Source organism: Theropithecus gelada, chromosome 2, assembly GCF_003255815.1.
Source record: "Theropithecus gelada isolate Dixy chromosome 2, Tgel_1.0, whole genome shotgun sequence".
Lineage (NCBI taxonomy): Eukaryota > Metazoa > Chordata > Mammalia > Primates > Cercopithecidae > Theropithecus > Theropithecus gelada.
Genome location: NC_037669.1, coordinates 82,888,160 through 82,909,464, shown reverse-complemented (window position 1 = coordinate 82,909,464; position 21,305 = coordinate 82,888,160). Strand labels below are relative to the sequence as shown.

The 21,305-nt window shown below is 36.4% G+C and overlaps 1 protein-coding gene across 2 annotated transcripts in view; it reads left to right on the top strand.

The window, feature by feature from the left end:
* The window catches only part of APPL1 (adaptor protein, phosphotyrosine interacting with PH domain and leucine zipper 1), a 62,532-nt gene that overhangs the window by 20,985 nt on the left and 20,242 nt on the right, over positions 1-21,305 (top strand). For both annotated transcript variants that reach the window (XM_025376733.1, XM_025376732.1), the window contains exons 9-20: positions 766-848; positions 1,585-1,743; positions 3,067-3,255; positions 5,673-5,715; positions 7,023-7,079; positions 10,585-10,679; positions 10,876-11,058; positions 12,672-12,724; positions 13,453-13,627; positions 13,725-13,761; positions 14,324-14,470; positions 20,994-21,044. In XM_025376733.1, the coding sequence (XP_025232518.1) occupies positions 766-848; positions 1,585-1,743; positions 3,067-3,255; positions 5,673-5,715; positions 7,023-7,079; positions 10,585-10,679; positions 10,876-11,058; positions 12,672-12,724; positions 13,453-13,627; positions 13,725-13,761; positions 14,324-14,470; positions 20,994-21,044 (1,272 nt within the window). The remainder of the gene's footprint in view (positions 1-765; positions 849-1,584; positions 1,744-3,066; positions 3,256-5,672; positions 5,716-7,022; positions 7,080-10,584; positions 10,680-10,875; positions 11,059-12,671; positions 12,725-13,452; positions 13,628-13,724; positions 13,762-14,323; positions 14,471-20,993; positions 21,045-21,305) is intronic.

Sequence of the window (21,305 nt, the reverse complement as noted above, 5' to 3'; positions counted from 1 at the left end):
GGTACATCAGGAAGGGGGCTAGAAATTTGTTTTGGGTAGTATAAGACAAAGTGTCAGTCTCCTAAAAATTAAGAGTTTAAAGAAAATTGAGGCCAGGTGCGGTGCCTCATGCCTATAATCAAGCACTTTGGTAGGGCCGAGGTAGGAGAATCACTTGAGTCCAGGAGTTTAAGACTAGCCTTAGCAATGTAGGGAGACCCCATCTCTACAAAAATTGAAAAAATTAGTTGGGCTTGGTAGCATGCCTCCGTGGTCCCAGCAACTTGGGAGGCTGAGATGGAAGGATCCCTCGAGCCTAGGAGGCTGAGGCTGCAATGAGGTGTTACTGTGCAGTCTGGATGACAAAGCGAGACCCTGTCTCAAAAAAAAACAAAAAATTGAATCTATTTAAGTAAAAGAGTACTTTACTGATTATTCCTCAGATAGAAAACTTATCTTTGTAGTAAACATGAAATACTTTATATAATTTGTTGGAAATACTTTAAAATTTTATTTTCCAATTTTAAAAGATTGTTAACCATACATATGTATTACTTGTTCCAATTCAAAAAATATAAAAGGATATGTAGTGGAATTTAAGTCTAACTTCCTTAATGGCTCCATGTGCAGTAGAAATCACAAACTACAATGTATTTTTACACAAATGGGAATATTCCTTTGTTTTTTACCTAACCATGTATCTTAGAGATTGTTTATATGATTTACTTTAAGTATTGCTTAATGTATTTTTGTATTGTTCAATTCCCCCGACTCCCTGCTCTCCAGATAAGTTTCTTTAAGATGGGTTCTGAAAATCTTAATGAACAACTGGAAGAATTTTTAGCTAATATTGGAACAAGCGTTCAGAAGTAAGTATTTTTTTCCTTAAAATTGAAAATGAAATGATGTGAATGATAGCTTAACAGCTCAGTGATATAATGTAAAGATATTTATCATTTAATTTCCTGAGTGAATATTTTCCCTGCCATGAGAGTTTCTTATGTGGTTCATGGTTACTTCTTGTTTTTTTTTTTACCTCTTTTTTCCATAGATTGTGAACTTCGAATTTCTTAATGGTGATAATTTGATTCTAAACTCAGTTTTATGTCTGAATATAACAGACACATAATAGTAATTCCCCATAAGTGAAATTATCTTTAAACTTGAAATTGTGGGAGTTTAATGGGAGATTACTAAATATTGTTTCCACGCCATGAAAGCTTAAAGACAGAGAGAAAGCAGTTCTCATCAGGTTCAAAATGCTGAGCAGTATATGTGGTCTGTCCACGGTATGGAGAGAGATGAAAATAATTGTTGTTTTAAAGGCACAGGACCTCTGTTTTAAAGGCGCAGTTTGAAAATTACGCCAAAATCAGGGATTCAGTGGGGCTTCATTCATTTTTTGAATTTAGTATTGTTTCCAAAATATCTAAGTTTCAAATAAACTGTAAACCTGTTTTAAAATGTATTTGTGTTGTTTTAACCACACATGCCACATTTCCTCTCTTTAAGAAAACATATCCAAAACAAATATGCAGGTAAACATGATTAGTAAGGAGTTCTACATTGATTGTGATTTATAGTAAATAATCTGTTCTGTATCAGTGTTCGCAGGGAAATGGACAGTGATATAGAGACCATGCAACAGACAATAGAGGATTTGGAAGTAGCCAGTGATCCCTTATATGTGCCTGACCCAGACCCCACCAAATTTCCTGTTAATCGAAATTTAACCCGAAAGGCTGGATACCTTAATGCTAGGAAGTAAGAAAACTATTGTTATTTTTGTATATTGTGTATCATGTAAGACAATACCAAATGAATATAATAAATAATTGATGTCTGTCATTGTTTTGATTTTTATTAAAGGTTGAAACTTTTTAGAGGTGTTAGTATTATGTGAACTTTTTGACAGATGAGGTACGTAAATACTTTTCAGAAGTAAAATCCTACCTAGCTATTTATTGAATAATGTAGAATGATAAAAGAAGTATAGGCCGGGCGCGGTGGCTCAAGCCTGTAATCCCAGCACTTTGGGAGGCCGAGACGGGCGGATCACGAGGTCAGGAGATCGAGACCATCCTGGCTAACAGGGTGAAACCCCGTCTCTATTAAGAAATACAAAAAACTAGCCGGGCGAGGTGGCGGGCGCCTGTAGTCCCAGCTAGTCGGGAGGCTGAGGCCGGAGAATGGCGTGAACCCGGGAGGCGGAGCTTGCAGTGAGCTGAGATCCGGCCACTGCACTCCAGCCTGGGCGACAGAGCGAGACTCCGTCTCAAAAAAAAAAAAAAAAAAAAAAAGAAGTGAAACCAAGGCTGGGCGTGGTGGCTCACACCTGTGATCCCAGCACTTTGGGGGAGACCAAGGCAGGCGGATCACCTGAGGTCAGGAGTTCGAGACCAGCCTGGCCAACATGGTGGAGCCCCACCTCTACTAAAAATACAAAAATTAGCCGAGCATGGTGGCTTATGCCTGTAATCCCAGCTACTCAGGAGGCTGAGGCACAAGAATCACTTGAACCTGGGAGGCAGAGGTTGCGGTGACCCGAGATCGCGCCACTGCACTCTAGCTTAGGGGACAGAGTGAGACTCTTGTCTCAAAAAAAAAAATGAACTGAAACTAATTTGAGTTTAAGTAAATATTCACATATGGTATCATCACATGAGAATGCTGCGAAATATCATTTATCATACTTTAATATATTTGTAATTATAGCACCAAGTCAAATGTTAGTTTTCAGCTGACGATAGGATGAAGCAGGTTAACCCTAGAAATAAAATAAATTCTATTGTTTTGAATTTACTCCCTTGGAAGTTGAACTATAACCTGTATTTTATGGATCGTTATTATAACAGCCACAGTTTGATAATTTCCACCCTTGTTTTGGAAACTGTATACACATTCACAAAAGTGAGTCAACATACATGAATTTATTTTAGAGACTGAAAGCATATTTATATTTATTTTCTTGGCATCTTGGTGCCTTTTCGGAAGCCAGTTCTTTGTAACATGCTTTATCTTGTGTCTAGCTGACGATGAGATTCAGGTATGTTGTTATTAAAGAGTGAATGTGCTTTCTTCATTTAGTAAAACAGGCTTGGTGTCATCTACCTGGGACAGACAGTTTTACTTCACGCAGGGTGGAAATTTAATGAGTCAGGCCCGTGGGGATGTAGCAGGAGGCCTGGCCATGGACATAGACAACTGTTCAGTGATGGCTGTGGACTGTGAAGACAGACGATATTGTTTTCAGATCACCTCTTTCGATGGAAAAAAGTTAGTATTTTTTCCTACTACTAATTATCTATAATATTTTAAGCTTCTGAAATGTGGGATAATTCCTTTTTGTTTAGAAATTTTATGGACATTTTAGGTTCATATGTATTAAGATAAATTGCTTTTTAATCTTGTAGAAATATATTGAATTTTTGTTTCTGACTTGGTTAAATGGTTTGTTGATATTTTGAGGTTGTCAAAGCAATGTCATATAGTTAAAGACCTGTGATTTCATGTTAGGGAACTGGAACTGAAAATCCTGTGTAGCATCGGGGAATACAGAACAAGTTCATGGAAAGAGTCCTAAACCTGGAGTCAGAAAGTTCAAATTCTGGATCCATTACTTACTCTATGGTCTCAGACAGCAGAGTAATGTCTGTAACCCCTCTCAGCTCCATTTTTGTTCATGTAAAATGTGAGTGGGGGGGTTGTAATCCCTACTTCGTAAATTGTTGTGAGGAACAGAAATTCTAACATATGTAATGTGACTGACATACAGTAGGTGCTAACAACAGTGTTATTTTAAAATGTTAATCAAATATTTCTGATCAGATTATTTTTCCATTAATGTTTATAATACCATTTAAAAAAATTTCTATTACCTTTTTTTGAGGTGGGGTCTTACTATGTCTCCCTGGCTGGAATGCAGTGGTGTGAACATGGCTCACTGTAGCCTCAACCTCCTGGGCTCAAGGGATCCTCCCACCTCAGGATCCCAAGTTGCTAGGATCACAGGTGCATGCCACCATGTCTGGCAATTAAAAAAAATTTTTTTTGTAGAGATGTCTCATCATGTTGCCCAGGCTGGTCTCAAACTCCTGGACCTAAGTGGTCTTCCTGCGCTAGCCTCCCAAAGTGCTAGGATTATAGGCCTGGGCCACCACGCCCAAGCTTCTATTACTTTTGCATTAAATGAGAATCTTTAAAGTAGCATTTAAAAGAAATTTTCAAAAAGCATGGAAAGTTTAAAAAGGAATATGAAAAAATTCTACTGTCTTATTAATCGAAAGCAACAATTAACTTTTTTGTCCATTGCCTTCCAATTTTTAACCTAAGTACATTTTTAAAATAGTTGAAGAAATACTGTAATTTGGATTTGCAGCCACCTATTAAAAACATGTTATAATGGCTATTCTATAATCTATTTAAGGACATACATTATAATTTAAACATTTTCCTAATGATAGATGTTTAGACTATCTGCCATTTTTCCTCCACTCAATTAAAATACTGCTTTTAACCTTTGAACTTTCTTAATTTAATAATCAGGAGCAGCCTCTGGGTTCCCTGAAAGTCATTTTTTTCCCCTGTATTTATGCACATTAAGATATTATAAAAATAAATAAATTTGACCTTTACCCCTGAAAAAAAGATACTATAGGCCAGGCTTGGTGGCTCACGCCTGTAATCCCAGCTCTTTGGGAGGCCAAGGTGGGTGGATCACCTGAGGTCAGGAGTTTGAGACCAGCCTGGCCAACATGGTGAAACCCAGTCTCTACTAAAAATACAAAAATTAGCTGGGCATTGTGGCAGGTGCCTATAATCCTATCTACTTGGGAGGCTGACGCAGGGAGAATTGCTTGAACCCAGGAGGCAGAGGTTGCAGTGAGCAGAGATCGCGCCCCACTGCCTTCCAACCTGGACAACAGAGTGAGACTTTGTCTCAAAAAAAAAAAAAAAAGATATTATAGCTCACTATCCTTTATCAAAATGGTTGTTTAATTTCACATTCCTTCTACAAACATACAATGAATGCCAATATTGTGTGGATTTATCCCACTAGATATTGGGAATCACTGTATTCATTTATCAAAATTACCAACTTGTTAACATGTTACTTACTATAAGTACTTACTTTTTGTTTAATGCTTACCTGATTTCCCATTTCATATTCCTGGTGTGATGCAAAATTAGTAAAAATTATTATTTTCTCTAACTCTAATATTATATCTATAGAAAAGTGAATTAATGATATGTTAATGATTAACATTGAAATATTTGATTTAATATTAAAGGAGAAATAATGAAATAAAGTTTTTGCTATTAGGATCATTGATGCATATTTGAAATATATATGATAAGTTCATAATATATAGGAAATATGTATGATAAGTTGAAATGTATTGCCTTCACTGAAATGTAACTTTGTCATGGTCTGTCTTCTAAGGATCAGCACCTGTTTCCTTTTTGGTACATCTTGGGATAGGTAGCCAAAGTCAGAGTTGTTAAAGTCTGCATCCTGATACCTCTGGTGGTCTCCTTTTCCTAAGATACTGTTGGTTGTGTTTTGTTTTTGTTCTTTTAATACCGATTGGTTTTTGTACATGCCTTTACCTTTAAAGATTAAAAAGTTCTCTCAGATTATGTTGAAAATACTTTTTTAAACAGTTGAGGCTCAAATGTCTCTTCTCTTCCAGATCTTCAATTTTGCAAGCAGAGAGTAAAAAAGATCATGAAGAGGTAAGATTTTACTTAGTTCATTTCTTCATTGACATTTAAAAATATTTCTCTGATGACAAAACATATTAATATGCTTATTGTAGAAGTTTTGGAAAATCCTAGTTAATTAAAAATCTTTCTTTTTCTTTTTTTGGTAAAGGTCTATTGTCCTTGAGCAATATTCTTGTTTCTCACAGAATTTTGTAGAGGGAGGGACCTTAAAGATCATCTCTGCTATTTTAAAGACTCAGATTGAGAAATGACCTTGTGACTGTTGCTGTCTGGCAGGCTGTTAGTATCATGAGGTGACAGTTTAATTTACTGTCTTCTCTCACCAATCCTTTGAGACACTATTTGCTGCACTAAGAACATAGTGGCAGCAGATGTGACATGGCAAGGAAACAACTAAAGCTGAAAATCTTGGAGAAATGAAAGATAGAAAAACAAAAATTTGGGAGTCTCTGTTCTTCCTCATGAGCCTTTTATTTTTGACTCCATTTTTACTCCTACTATATCAGATATGGAAGGTAAGGTATTAGCAATAATTGATGCTTCAAACCTTTATCTTGAGAAACATTCTTCCATGAAAATATATCTTAGCTTGATTTTTCGCCTTTTAATTTGGCATTATAATTGTGTTGGTAAAAGATAAAAGTTGGAAATGCTATAGAGATCTACCTTTATTTACTTCTTATGGAAAAGAGTAATATTAAAACTTGCTTTCGGTCTCTGAGGAACACACACAAATGTCTCTGTTCTCTGCATAATTTACCAAATAAAATATTTGTTTAGATTAGTGAGGCTCATCAGGCACTTCAATCCTCGAGAGTGAAGCAGAAGATGTAGAGTGGAGATTGTTTTCTATGCTAATTATTTATAAACTTGACAGAAGGGAGGCATGTAAAATATATTCGCCAAGAATATATTTGTCTTTTAAGGTTTTTTTGCATTTGTGTTTATGATACCTGAGTTCACACCGTCTTGTTTGGTGGGGATTAGGAGGGGAAGTGATATAAAAAGATAAATATAGATTATTAAGCATAATTTAACATGATTGCTGTATTTTTTATTTTCTTATGTGAATTAAACTTGAGATTCTTATATAAATCTACTGAATGTTTTCATATATTTAAATAATGAAAATGTTGAATGTTCTTTTATATATATTTATACACACCCTCTTTATGAAATGTTTTCTTATAAGGAAGATAAATGGATTACTTCTAATGAAACATCTGTTGCAGTTGAGTATTGAACATTTGCCTTTACAAGAGAAGCTTTGTAGAAAAAAATTATTAATTATATTTTTCTATTTTTTTCTCTTGCAGTGGATCTGTACAATAAACAACATATCTAAACAAATATACTTAAGTGAAAATCCAGAGGTAATATTTTTATTTTATGTTACCCAGATCTAACAAAATTGAGTAATTTTATGGCTTACATGTTTTTATTAATTCATAATTTTTCAAGTTCTGTAATTTTTTAATTTGGCCTTGAATGGGTAGATTTTTTTTTTTTTTTTTGGAGACAGAGTCTCGCCCTGTTGCCCAGACTGGAGTGCAGTGGCCTTATCTTTGTTCACTGCAGTCTCCACCTCCCAGGTTCAAATGATTCTCCTGCCTCAGCCTCCCCAGTAGCTGAGATTACAGGTGTGTGCCACCACACCCAGCTAATTTTTGTATTTTTAGTAGAGACAGGATTTGGTCATGTTGGCCAGGCTGGTCTCAAACTCCTGTCCTCAGGTGATCTGGCCATCTTGGCCTCCCAAAGTGCTGGGATTATAGGTGTGAGCCACTGCGCCTGGCCTGAATGAGTAGCTTTAATGTGCCATATATGTAATGAATGGTCTTCCTAGAACAATAAATTATTTCAAAAGATACTCAGCTCAGTCAACCAACAAATATTTATTGGGTGTTGACTATTTAACTCTGTGTTGAGCACCATGAAGAAAGGAAATACAGAAGAAAATTGAGCCATGGCCTCTGCCCTCTAGGAGCCTATCTGTATGGAGAGACAAAACTAAAACTTTAAGTAACATTTCAGATAAAACAGGATGTAATTGAAAGCATATGGTGATGACTAAAGGCTTAAGTTTTGAGAATAGTTTTGAGAATATTAAGATCAGTGTGGACTTTAGAGAAAACTCTGTGGAAATGGTGGAAACTTGAGTTGGGTAGGATTTGTTTGTGTTTTGAGGAAAAGAAGACACAGTGCAGATAAGAGAATAAGTACAAATGCAGAAATGGCAAATTTATGAAACTGTAGTATAATTAAAGATTTTTTTTTTTTTTTTTTTTTTGGAGACAGAGTCCTGCTGTGTCACCCAGACTGGAGTGCAGTGGCACTATCTCAGCTCACTGCAGCCTCCGCCTCCCAGGTTCAAGCGATTCTCCTGCCTCAGCCTTTTGAGTAGCTGGGACTACAGGCCTGCACCACCATGCCCGGCCAATTTTTGTATTTTTAATAGAGACAGCGTTTTGCCATGTTGGCCAGGCTGGTCTCGAACTTCCAACTTCAGGTGATCTACCTGCCTTGGCCTCCCAAAGTGCTGGGATTACAGGCATGAGCCACCATGCCCAGCCAAGTTAAAGGTTCTTCATAGAGAATACAAAACTGAAATGTGCATACAAGTCACTTAGGGGTCTTGTTAAAATGCATAATATGATTCAGTATGTCTGGGGTGATACAGTGTGAATTCCCAGTTTTGCAAATTATACTTTGTGCAGTAAGGATATCAAACCAGATGAACCCTGAAGTGTAGATACAGCCATAGGTGCAGTCCAAACATACAGGTAGAACACAGGGGTACAGAGAATCCTTGAAGGAGTCAAGTGGGTACCGCAGTATAGTTGGAAAAGGACTTGACTCTAGGACAGGGGCTGTCTGACCTCTGCCACTGTTGGTGGGCCTGTCTGTGCTGTGAGAGAGAGTCCAGCAACTCCTGGCTGATGATTTCAGCTGAGGCTGGGAGGGCTGATTTCTTTGGGAGGCTCTCACTCTTCTAAATCGTAATCTGCTGTTGATGTAATGGTGGATTCGATGGGAGGGCTAGGCTAGTTTAGTAACTGATTGATATGAAGGATGAAAGAGATGAATAAGGTAAAGATGACTTCCAGGTTTTAAACCCAAGAGAAGAGAAGAGGAATTTGGGAAAGAAGAGTTCTGTATTTTTCTTAATGAATTTGAGGTGCCAGCTAAGAAATGCCTAGGAGGAAGTTTTGAACCATAGAAACAAAATCTCATGACCTCCAAAATACTAGTAATTATACTGTAACATATAATGTATTATAATTATGTCTAATACAATAAATTACGAGTTTAGGCCGGGCGTGGTGGCTCACACCTGTAATCCCAGCACTTTGGGAGGCCGAGGCGGGCGGATCACGAGGTCAGGAAATCGAGACCATCCTGGCTAACATGGTGAAACCCTGTCTCTACTAAAAATGCAAAAAATTAGCCGTGCGTGACGGTGAGCACCTGTAGTCCCAGCTACTCGGGAGGCTGAGGCAGGAGAATGGCGTGAACCCGGGAGGTGGAGCTTGCAGTGAGCCAAGATCACACCACTGCACTCCAGCCTGGGTGACAAAGCAAGACTCTGTCTAAAAAAAAAAATAAATAATAATTATGAGTTTAATTACGGAAAATCCATGTTAACTATAGAGAAACCTTTTGCTTTTAGTAATTTGATCTCCTGCCAATCTAGCTTTTCCTTTTTGTAAGGTTATTTGGGAGCAACAAAAAATACCATTAAAATACAAATTAAATGATTTATTTTATCATCTAGGGAATACAGTGTTTGGATTTGAATAGTTTGTAATACTTATGTAGTCTTTTCCTACCAATTATCAGAACTAATTTTTAGTTAGTATTTCTTAGGTTATCCAGAATTATTTTATCTGTGAGAATAGAAATTTTGATCAGTTTGTAGCATTGTATTGGTGATTTTGCTAACAATAAGACACAGAAATGCAAAATTGTTTTGTTATTATTTTTTCTAATTTAAAGACCATGTTTATGGAGTAGTGCCTGTTGTCCCAACTACTCAGGAGGCTGATGGGGAGGACTGCTTAAGCCTAGGAGATCAAGGGTGCAGTGAGCCATAATCATTGCACGCCAGCCTGGGCAGCAGAGAACCTGTCTCCCAAAAAAAGACCATTTAAAAAATTGTGAAAAAATCTACAAATTTACCATGTTAACTCTTTTTAAGTATACAGAAATGTTAACTATATGTACATGATTAAAACAGATCTCTAATTTAAATACCATTTTTATTCAGTCAATATTTTAAATAAAACAGTCTAAAGTATTTCCTATGAAAAGCTTTCTTATTTTCAATTTTTCGGTCTGAAAATATGACAACTTTATAAATTAATAAACAGATATTTCTGAGCATAAATATATTCTGGAAAATTGTGAAAACTTTACCAGCATAGTTATAAAATACTTGTATTTTGTGAGTATTTCCTTATTCCTTCTAAATTTCTTTATTCAACAAAGGTATCGATTGTCCATTGTGCCAGGCAGTGGACTGTGTGCTAGCAATACAAACTTTAATAAAAAAAATCTGGTAGTTAAAAATGTAAAGAAAACAATATTTTCTTTAAAAATTTAAAGTGTGCAACACTTGCAGGGAATTTTAAAAAATTAAAGAAAAAGCAATATCTAATAATTACATATAAGTAGAAAATCAGATTTTTTGCTAGGTTATAGGAAGAGGAAATCAGTTATGTACCCTAATATTAAGGTGAGGGAATACAGAACTACTTTAGTAGCTCTAATTTATATTTTAAGTGTAACCAGAAGCATTCTAACAATTCAGAGTTACATTCAAACTTTTGGTTTGCTTACTTTACTAATATTAGTCCTTTTTTAAAAAAATTAAAATAGGAAACTGCTGCACGAGTAAATCAGTCAGCTCTGGAAGCTGTCACTCCTTCCCCATCTTTCCAGCAGAGGCACGAGAGCCTGCGGCCAGCCGCAGGGTAAGTTACCACACTGTGAGTTATTTAAAGAAGGATATGGGCTATTTAAAGTATCTGTGATCTGGGATTATGTTTGTACTGAAACATAAGACTTCTCATTGACTTATAATGTTGTGTTTTCTTTTTTCATAGTTTGTTAAATATTTAATATCCAAAAGGGAAAATTAAATGCAATGCCTTCTTGTTTTATGCTTAGACAATCTCGGCCACCGACAGCTCGAACCAGCAGTTCAGGATCCTTAGGATCTGAGTCTACAAATTTGGCTGCCCTGTCTCTAGATTCCCTTGTTGCCCCAGACACCCCAATACAGTTTGACATAATTTCTCCTGTGTGTGAAGATCAGCCTGGCCAGGCAAAAGCCTTTGGCCAGGGAGGCAGGTGGGTGATAGCATCACAGGTACATTGTGCTGTGGTCTGTAAGGCTTATAATCCGCTGTCTACATTTGAGAGTCATCTCTTATTTATCATGTACATCAGCTATGTTGTACTTTCTTTGTTTAATTACGTAACATACTGATAGTTAGGGAAGAACCATGCAGGTTTTTCCCTCTATGTCTTCTGCCTCAGTTAAGGAGTTAAGATAATTTAGTTTCAAAATATTTAATTCTGTATTGCTTATTAGGTCTACTTCTTGGATATTTGCTCTTAAAATTGCAGAAGAAAGTTGATAGCCCTGTCTTTAGGTCATGACAATTTTTTAAAAATTCTTGAGGATAATACACATGATATAGGTTTATTAGAAAATATTATCTTATACCAGAATAAGAAATCTTCAGGAAGTTACTAAAACATTATCACTATTATGAATTATTAATGAATCATCTTTTATTTATATAATGAATATTCTCACCAAAGCAGTTAAAATTTTTCCTTGGCTGTGGTTGAAGGAAACATGACTTAAGGCAAATCATTTATTAAGTAGAATGGACACCTAATGAATTGATCATATATTAATTTGGATATACATGGCTATGACCCACAAAAAGTCATTTACACATCACAGAAATACACTTAGCATTTGATGTAATAGAACACATACTACAGATATTAATTTCTTGTTATCTTAATGTCAGTGTTTTTTTAGAACCACTTAGCTCTCTGCTTCCAAAACCTATTTTGTTTTGTTTTGAGACGGGGTCTCACTCTGTTGCCCAGGCTGGAGTGCAGTGGCATGATCATAGCTCACTGCAGCTTTGACCTCCTGGGCTGAAGGGATCCTCCTGCCTCACCCTCCTGAGTACCTGGGACCACAGGCGTGCACCACCACACCCAACTAATTTTTAAATTTCTTTGGTAGAGAGGGGGTCTTCCTGTGTTGCCCAAGCAGATCTCAAACTCCAGGGCTCAAGCAGTCCTCCTGCCTCGGCCTCCCAAAGTGCTGAGATTACAGGTGTGAGCCACAATGCCCAGCCCTTCAAAACCTACTTTGAGTTGTACTTTTCTTCCTTCACTGTGGTGTGCCACAAGCCATGCACACTAAGGAGGAAGGTAACTTCCATCTCCAGTTCACTTTTCTTTTTGCATTGTTACTTGTGCTTTGAGAAATACAGGTTTAAACTAGATTATAGCTAACTTGCAACATATACTTACAGAAGTAAGTAAAAACCTAAAAAGAAGTTTTTACAATTCCAGGACATTCTTAGCATTTTTCTCAAGCAGCTAAGATTGCAGTTAAATCAGTGTTCCTCTGTGCTGGTTTATTTAAATTCAAGAACTTTTGCAACATGGTTTATTATTATGTTGCTTTTTTGTTGTGTATGGCTAAACTTCCAATTCATCTGTGTCTTCTAAAGTGCATGAACATTGATCAGTTAATGTGTGACAACAGAGGCCTTCATCATAGTAATTTAGTGATCAATAGTGTTTCTTAACAGGATGGGGCATTTTAGAGCTTTCTTTTTACAATGTTAACTCTGGTTTTAATGATTAGATTCTTCTATGTGGCTCATGGTAACTGATCATTTGTTCATATTTTTTTCTGAACTTTTTAGGCGTACAAATCCATTTGGAGAATCTGGGGGAATTATAAAATCTGAAACTGAAGGTAACACAGATATGCAGCATTCATATTTTAGAACTGCTTCTCAGCAAACTGTGAAGAATTTACTGTTTATATTTGTTCTGCTGCTAAGCTCAGTTTTCATGTTATCTTTACTTCAGAATTTCCTCTACTTATAGTACACTTGAAGCAACAGAACTTAATCTGACTTAAGATGTTGTGATTCATACAAAACTATAGACTCTCACACTTGTGACCTTATAGTCAAATTCTCAGTGCCTAAGATACCTTTCAAGCTTTTCCTAACAGCTGATGTTTCACTTCTGGTACTGGAGCACAAATTTTGTTTTTCCACCACTAACTATTCATTTTAATTCTAAACTTACAGAAATGCTGTAAGAACCACCAGTTGTGTGTGTGTGTGTGTGTGTGTGTTAAGAGACAGGGTCTCCCTATGTTGCCTAGGCTGGTCTCGAACTCCTGGGCTCAAGGGATCCTCCTGCCTCAGCCTCCCAAAGTGCTAGGATTACAGGTGTCAACCACCACGCCTGGCCTCAGAACCACCAATTGTTGAAGCATTACTTTTAGCTATTTGAATTTTAAACCCTAATTTTCCTGTAACTTGGAATGCTGTAGTTAGGAGTTATTTTGAAATGTATCCCTTAAGTTGTTGAATTTTTCACTGGAAAATCTAAAAGGAGGCAATGTATTTTATTCTTTTGGAAAAGAAATATGGCATTTAAAAATATATAATACACCTTGTTCTGTTATAGATTCTATTCTTCATCAGTTATTTATTGTCCGATTCCTTGGTTCAATGGAGGTGAAATCAGATGACCATCCAGATGTTGTTTATGAAACTATGCGCCAAATCTTAGCTGCCCGGGCCATCCATAACATCTTTCGGATGACAGAATCGCATTTATTAGTCACTTGTGACTGTTTAAAGTAAGTAAAACCCTCCCTTAAAAAGCTGTAGAAAAAACATTTACATGATTTCAGCCTAATTAAAATTTGTTTTCCAATTTTTAAATTATTATTTTAGGTTAATTGATCCACAGACACAAGTTACAAGGCTCACGGTGAGTTCCACATGATTTAAGCTTTGTTTTAGGTCCCTTTGTATATATACACATTTTACAATTTGATAATAATCCTAATCCTGTATATTCAAGTGTGATAGGATCAGCTATGATTGGTCTTTGGCTGTTATAGTTAAGTCTGTGGCCATCTCCAAAAAGTTATCATTGAACAGTTTATGTAACTTAAAATAATTAACACAATTCTTATCATTGTGTTATCATTGAACATTTTATGTAACTTAAAAGAATTATCATTGAACATTTTATGTAACTTAAAAGAATTAACACAATTCTTTTTGTAATTTTTTAACAGTTCTTTTTGACTTTGTAAAATGTGTTAATGACTAATAAAATAAATGTAATATTCAACAACCTCTTTTTCTGCTTGTTAATTCAAACCAAATATGACATTACTTGTTTCTGCATTACGAGTCTGTTAAAATAATTGGCTTTAATATATTACAATATTTATATTTTTAGAACTTAGCTTATGAGTTTGTCACAAGTGCTGCTGTAATGACTTGTAAAATCTCATGTTTGCTTCTGATGTTTTCTGTGGCAGTTTCCATTACCTTGTGTAGTTTTGTATGCTACACACCAGGAAAATAAGCGCCTTTTTGGATTTGTTCTTCGGACATCAAGTGGGAGAAGTGAAAGTAATCTGTCATCAGTCTGCTATATATTCGAGTCAAACAATGAGGGGGAAAAGGTACATGGCTTTGCGGAATATCTCTGTCATAACTACTTACTAAGTGATTCTTACTAAGATTTAATAATTATTAAATTCTTACTAATTAAATTACTTAGTAATTACTGATTGAATTCTTTACAATTAATACAAATTTATGAGGTACATGTGAATTTTGTTACATGCATAGAATGTACAGTAAGCAAGTCAGGGTATTTAGGGTGTCCATCACCCAAGTACAATACATTTTTGTTAAGTGTAGTCACCCTACTCTGCTGTCAGATATTAAATATATTCCTTCTATCGTAATTTATGGTTGTACCCTTTAATCCACTTTTCTTCATCCTCCCCTTTCCTCATCACTCAGCCTTCCAAGTCTCTTATCTATCATTCCACTCTCTGCCTCCATGTGATCAATTTTTTGGCTCCCACATACAAGTGAGAACATGTGATATTTGTCTTTTTGTTCCTGGCTTATTTCACGTAAGATAATGACCTCTAGTTCCATCCATGTTGCTGCAAATGACATGATTTCATTCTTTTTATGGCTGAATAGTACTCCATTGTGTATATGTACCACATTTTCTTTATTCATTTATCTGTTAATGAACATTTAGATTGATTTAACATCTTTGCTATTGTGAATAGTGCTACTGTAAACATGTGAATGCAGGTATCCTTTTGATACAGATTTCTTTAATTTTGGGTAGATACCCAGTGGTGGGATTGTTGGATCGAATGGTAGTTCTATTTTTAGTTTTTGAGAGATCTCCATACTGTTTTCCATAGTGGTCGTACTAGTTTATGTTCCCACCAACAGTGTATGAGTTCCCCTTTTTTCTGCATTTCACCAACATCTATTATTTTTTGTCTTTTTAGTTATAGCCATTCTGACTAGGATAAGAATGACTCATTGTCATTTTGATTTGGATTTCTCTAATGAATAGTGATGTTGAGCAATTTTCATACACCTGTTGCCTGTTTTTATGTCCTTTAAGAAGTACATATTCATATCCTCTGCATACTTTTAAATGGGATTATTTTTTTCCCTGTTGAGTTCGTTGTATATTCTGGATATTAGTCCCCAGTTGGATGAACAGTTTGCAAATAATTTCTCCGATTCAACAGGTTGTCTCTTTACTCTGTTATTTCTTTGGCTGTGCAGACACTTTTTAGTTTAAGTCCCATTTGTCTATTTTTATTGCCTGTACTTTTGAGGTCTTAGGCATAAAATCTTTGCCGAGACCAATGTGCAGGAGAGTTTTCCCTTCGTTTTCTTCTAGTATTTATTTTCCTATGGAAAATAACCTTTATTTTATTAATTTATTTATTTTTGAGATGAACTCTCGCTCTGTTGCCTAGGCTGGAGTGCAGTGGCACAATCTTGGCTCACTGCAACCTCCACCTCCCGGATCAAAGTGATTCTCCTACCTCAGCCTCCCGAGTAGCTGGGACTACAGGTGTCTGCCACCATGCCTAGCTAATTTTTTTAGTAGAGACAGGATTTCACCATGTTGGCCAGGCTGGTCTTGAACTCCTGACCTCAAGTGATCCACCTGCCTCGGCCTCCCAAAGTGCTGGGATTACAGGCGTGAGCTGCCACGCCTAGCTGGAAAAAAAACCTTTAATAGAACAGTTATTGAGAATATCATACTAACAGAGTTTCTCAAGAGACTAAGAGCTAAAATGGTGAAAGTAGGATGATCTTTTTTTTTTCTTTTTGATTTTTGTGGGTACAAGGGGTGTGTGTGTGTGTATGCACTTTTTTTTTTTTTTTTTTTAAGATGGAGTCTTGCTCTGTTGCCCGGGCTGGAGTGTAATGGTGCAATCTTGGCTCATTGCAACCTCCGCACCCCCCAGGTTAAAGCGATTCTCCTGCTTCAGCTTCCTGAGTAGCTGGGACTATAGGCATGTACCACCACGCCCAGCTAATTTTGTATTTTTAGTAGAGACAGGGTTTTTCCATGTTGGTCAGGCTGGTCTCAAACTCCCGACCTCAGGTGATCTGCCTGCCTCAGCCTCCCAAAGTGCTGGGATTACAGATGTGAGCCACCTCGCCCAGCCAGGTGTATATATTTGTGCAGTACATGAAATATTTTGCTACGTGCATGCAATGCATAATAACCACATCATGGAAAATTGAGTATTCATTCCCTTAAGCATTTATCATTTGTATTAGAAACAATCCAATTATACTCTTTTAGTTATTTTTAAATGTACAGTTATTATTGACCATAGTCCTCCTGTTCTATCAAATACCAGGTTTTATTCATTCTATCTTTTTTTTTTTTTTTTTTTTTTTATCATTAACCATCCTCCCACCCCCCATCCCCACACTACCCTTCTCAGCCTCTGGTGACCATCCTTCTACTCTCTGGCTCCATGAGTTCAATTGTTTTGATTTTTAGATCCCACAAATAAGTGAAAACATGCAACATTTGTCTTTCTGTGCCTGGCTTGTTTTGCTTAACATAATGACCTCCATGTTCCATATATCTTGTTGCACATGACAGAATCTCATTCTTTTTTATTGCTGAATAGTACTCCATTGTATGTAAGTACCACATTTTCTTTATCCATATATCATCCATTCAAATGACAGAATCTCATTCCTTTTTTCTGACTGAATAGTACTCCATTGTGTATGTGTACATTTTCTTTATCCATTCATCTGTTGATGGACACTTAGGTTGCTTCCAAATTGTGGCTATTGTGAACAGAGCTGCAACAAACATGGGAGTGCAGATGTCCCTTCAATATATTGATTTCATTTTTTTAGGTATATACCCAGCAGTGGGATTGCTGGATCATATGGTAACTCTATTTTTACTTTTTTAAGGAACCTCTCAGTTTTCTCCATAGTGGTTATACTAATTTACATTCCCACCAACAGTGTACAAGGGTTCCCTTTTCTCCACATGCTTCCCAGCATTTGTTACTGCCTTTTTGCTATAATAAGCCATTTTAACAGGGGTGAGATAATACATTGTAGTTATGATTTGCATTTCTCTGATGATCAGTGATGTCGAGGACCTTTTCATATGCCTGTTTGCCATTTGTACGTCTTCTTTTGAAAAATGTCTATTCAAATCTTTTCTCCAGTTTTAAATCAGATTAAGTTTTTTCCTATAGAGTTGTTTGAGCTCTTTGTATATTCTGGTTATTAATCCCTTGTCAGATGAGTAGTTTACAAATATTTTCTCCCATTCTGTGACTTGTTTCTTCACTTTGTTGATTGTTTCCTTTGCAGTGCAGAAGCTTTTTAACTTGATGAGATCCCGTTTGTCCATTTTTGCTTTAGTTGCCTGTGCTTGTGGGGTATTACTCAAGAAATTTTTGCCCAGACTGATGTCCTGGAGAGTTTCCCCAATATTTTCGTGTAGTAGTTTCATAGTTTGGGGTCTTAGATTTAAGGTTTTAATCCATTTTGATTAGATTTTTTTATATGGTGAGAGATAGGGGTCTAGTTTTATTCTTCTGCATATGGATATCCAGTCTTTATTGAAGGGACTGTCTTTCCCCCAATGTGTATTCTTGGCACCTTTGTCAAAAATGAGTTCACTGTAGTTGTATGGATTTGTTTCTGGATTTTCTATTCTGTTGCATTGCTCTATGTGTCTTTTTTTTTTTTTTTTTTTGCCAGTACCATGCCGTTTTGGTTACTACAGCTCTGTAGTAATTTGAAGTCACGTAATGTGATTTCTCTAGTTTTGTTATTTTTGCTCAGAATAGCTTTTGGCTGTTCTGAATCTTTTATGATTCCATATACATTTTCAGATTATATTTTTCTATTTCTGTGAAGAACATCATTGGTTTTTTGATAGGGATTGCATTGAATCTGTAGATTGCTTTGGGTAGTATGGACATTTTAACAATATTGATTCTTCCAATCCATGAACATGGAATATGTTTCCATTTTTGGTGTCCTCTTCAGTTTCTTTCATGAGGGTTTTATAGTTTTTTGGTTTTTTTTTTTTTTTTTTTTTTTGAGACAGAGTCTCACTGTATTGCCCAGGCTGGAGTGTGCAGTTGCATAATCTTGGCTCACTGCAACGTCTGCCTTCCAGGTTGAAGCGATTCTCATGCCTGAGCCTCCCAAGTAGCTGGGATTACAGGTGTGTGCTACCATGCCTGGCTAATATTTTTAGTAGAGAAGGGGTTTCACCATATTGGCCAGGCTGGTCTCAAACTCCTGGCCTCAAGTGATCCACCTGCCTGGGCCTCCCAAAGTGCTGGGATTACCGGCCTGAGCCACTGCGCCCAGCTTGTAGTTTTCATTATAGAGATCTTTCACTTCTTGGGTTAACTCCTAGGTATTTAATTTTATCTATGGCTGTTGTAAGTGAGATTACTTTATTTCTTTTGCAGATTGTTCACTGTTGGCATATAGAAATGCTACTATGTAGTATGTTGATTTTGTATTCTGAAGCTTTACTGGATTCATCAGTTCTAATAGTTTTTTGGTGGAGTCTAAGTTTTTCTAAGTATAAGATCATCATATCATCTGCAAACAAGGATAGTTTGACTTCTTCCTTTCCAATTTGGATGCCTTTTTTCTCTCTTGTCTGATTACTCATCTTCCATCTATAAGGTGGAAAGGCTTTTGGTTTTTCCCCATTCAGTATGATACTAGCTGTAAGTCTGTCATATATGGCTTTTATTATGTTGAGCTATATTCCTTCTATACCAAGTTTTTTTTAGGGTTTTTAATCATGAAGGGATGTTGAATTTTATCAAATGCATTTTCAGCAGTAATTGATTAAATAATTTTTGTCCTTTATTCTGTTGATATGATGTAGCATATTGATTGATTTGCATATGTTGAACTATCTTTACATCCCTGGGATAAATCCCACTTGGTCATGATAAATGATCTTTTTAATGTGTTGTTGCATTTGGTTTGCTAGTATTTTGTTGAGGATTTTTGCGTCAATATTCATGAGATATATTGGCATGTAGTTTTCTTTTTTTGACGTGTCTTTGTCTGATTTTGGTATCAGGTAATACTGGCCTTATAGAATGAGTTTGGAAGAATTCCCTTCTCTATTTTTTGTAACATTTTGGGTAAGATTGGTATTAGTTCTTTAAATGTTTGGTAGAATTCAGCAGTAAAGCCATCGGGTCCTGGGCTTTTCATTATCAGGAGACTTTTTATTATGGTTTGGATCTTGTTACTTGTTATTGGACTGTTCGGGTTTTGGATTTCTTCGTGGTTCAGTTTTTAGGTTATATTTGTCCAGGAATTTATCCATTTCTTCTCGATTTTCCAATTTATTAGCATGTAGTTGCTCATAGTAGCCACCAATGATCCTTTGAATTTATGCAGTATCAATTGTAGTGTCTCCTTTTTAATCTCCAATTTTATTTACTTGAGTCTTCTTTTTCTTCGTCTGGCTAAATGTCAGTTTTGTTTATCTTTTCAAAAAAACCAACTTTTTGTTATGTTGATCTTTTGTATTGTTTTCTTCATGTCAGATTCATTTATTTCTGCTCTGATCCTCATAATTTCTTCTAGTATTTTTATGGTGTTGGGTCTTATGTTTAAGTCTTTAGTGTATTTTGAGTTGATTTTTGTATATGGTGAGAGGGAGGGGTCTGGTTTCATTCTTCTACATGTGGCTCTCCAATCTTGCCAGAACCATTTATTGAAGAGGATATCCCTTCCCTAGTGAAAGTTCTTTGTCAGCTTTGTTGAAGATCAGTTGGCTGTAAACATGTGGCTTTGTTCCTGGGTTCTCCGTTCTATTCCATTGGTCGTATGTCTTATTTTTATAACAATCCTCTGCTGTTTTGCTTACTGTAGCCTTGTAATATATTTTGAAGTTAGGTAATGTGATGCCTCCAGCTTTGTTCTTTTTGTTTAAGATTACTTTGGCTATTTGTATTGAACCTATAGATTGCTTTGGGCAATATGGTTATTTTAGCTGTATTATTCTGATCCATGAGCATGGGATGTTTTTTTGTTTGTGTCTTCAGTCTCTTTCATCAGTGTTTTGTAGTTTTTTGTGTAAATACAATTCTTATATAATTCTAAGATTTTTGGAAAAAACTCCCAAATTTTGCGTAGGCTGACTGTGCTGCTTGAGCAAAGCATCTCTGAAGAGAGCCAAGCTGATGGGTTGGGCCTTCTGACTCTACAGACTCATGTTTTCCCTGCCACTGATAGCTGGTGCAATATTTTAGCCTCTAATTTATGCTGGGAATGGAATATATTCCCAAAACCAGCCATTTTCAGATGTCTTCAGCTTAGAATAGCATTAGCAGCTGTGTGCGTCTTCCTTGTAGGCCTAACTATGACAGTAATGAATTTGACATAACAAGAAATGGGGTATATGAAGGTGAGTGTCAGCAGTGGAAGCCTATAGACTTCAAGGAAAACATACAAAGCCTTGGTTTTGGGGCTTGAGCATTCTTAAATATGCTTTTGCTTCAAGCAATGTATTAGGATTCATTATAAAACTAGTTACATCAGTTATTTGGATACTTGACATTTTTGCTTTGTTGTGAGAACTGCCTGAATTTTTCATACTTTTTCCCTTTTTAGATATGTGATTCTGTTGGACTGGCAAAACAGATAGCTTTGCATGCTGAACTGGTAAGAATCCAAGATGTGGCTGGGCACAGTGGCTCATGTCTGTAATCACAGCACATTGGGAGGCTGAGGCGGGCGGATCACTTGAGGTCAGGAGTTCGAGACTAGCCTGGCCAACATGGTGAAACCCCGTGTCTACTAAAAATACAAAAATTAGTTGACTGTGGTGTCGTGCACCTGTAATCCCAGCTACTGAAGAGGTCTGAGGCATGAAAATGACTTGAACCCGGGAGGTGGAGGTTGCAGTGAGTTGAGATCACACCA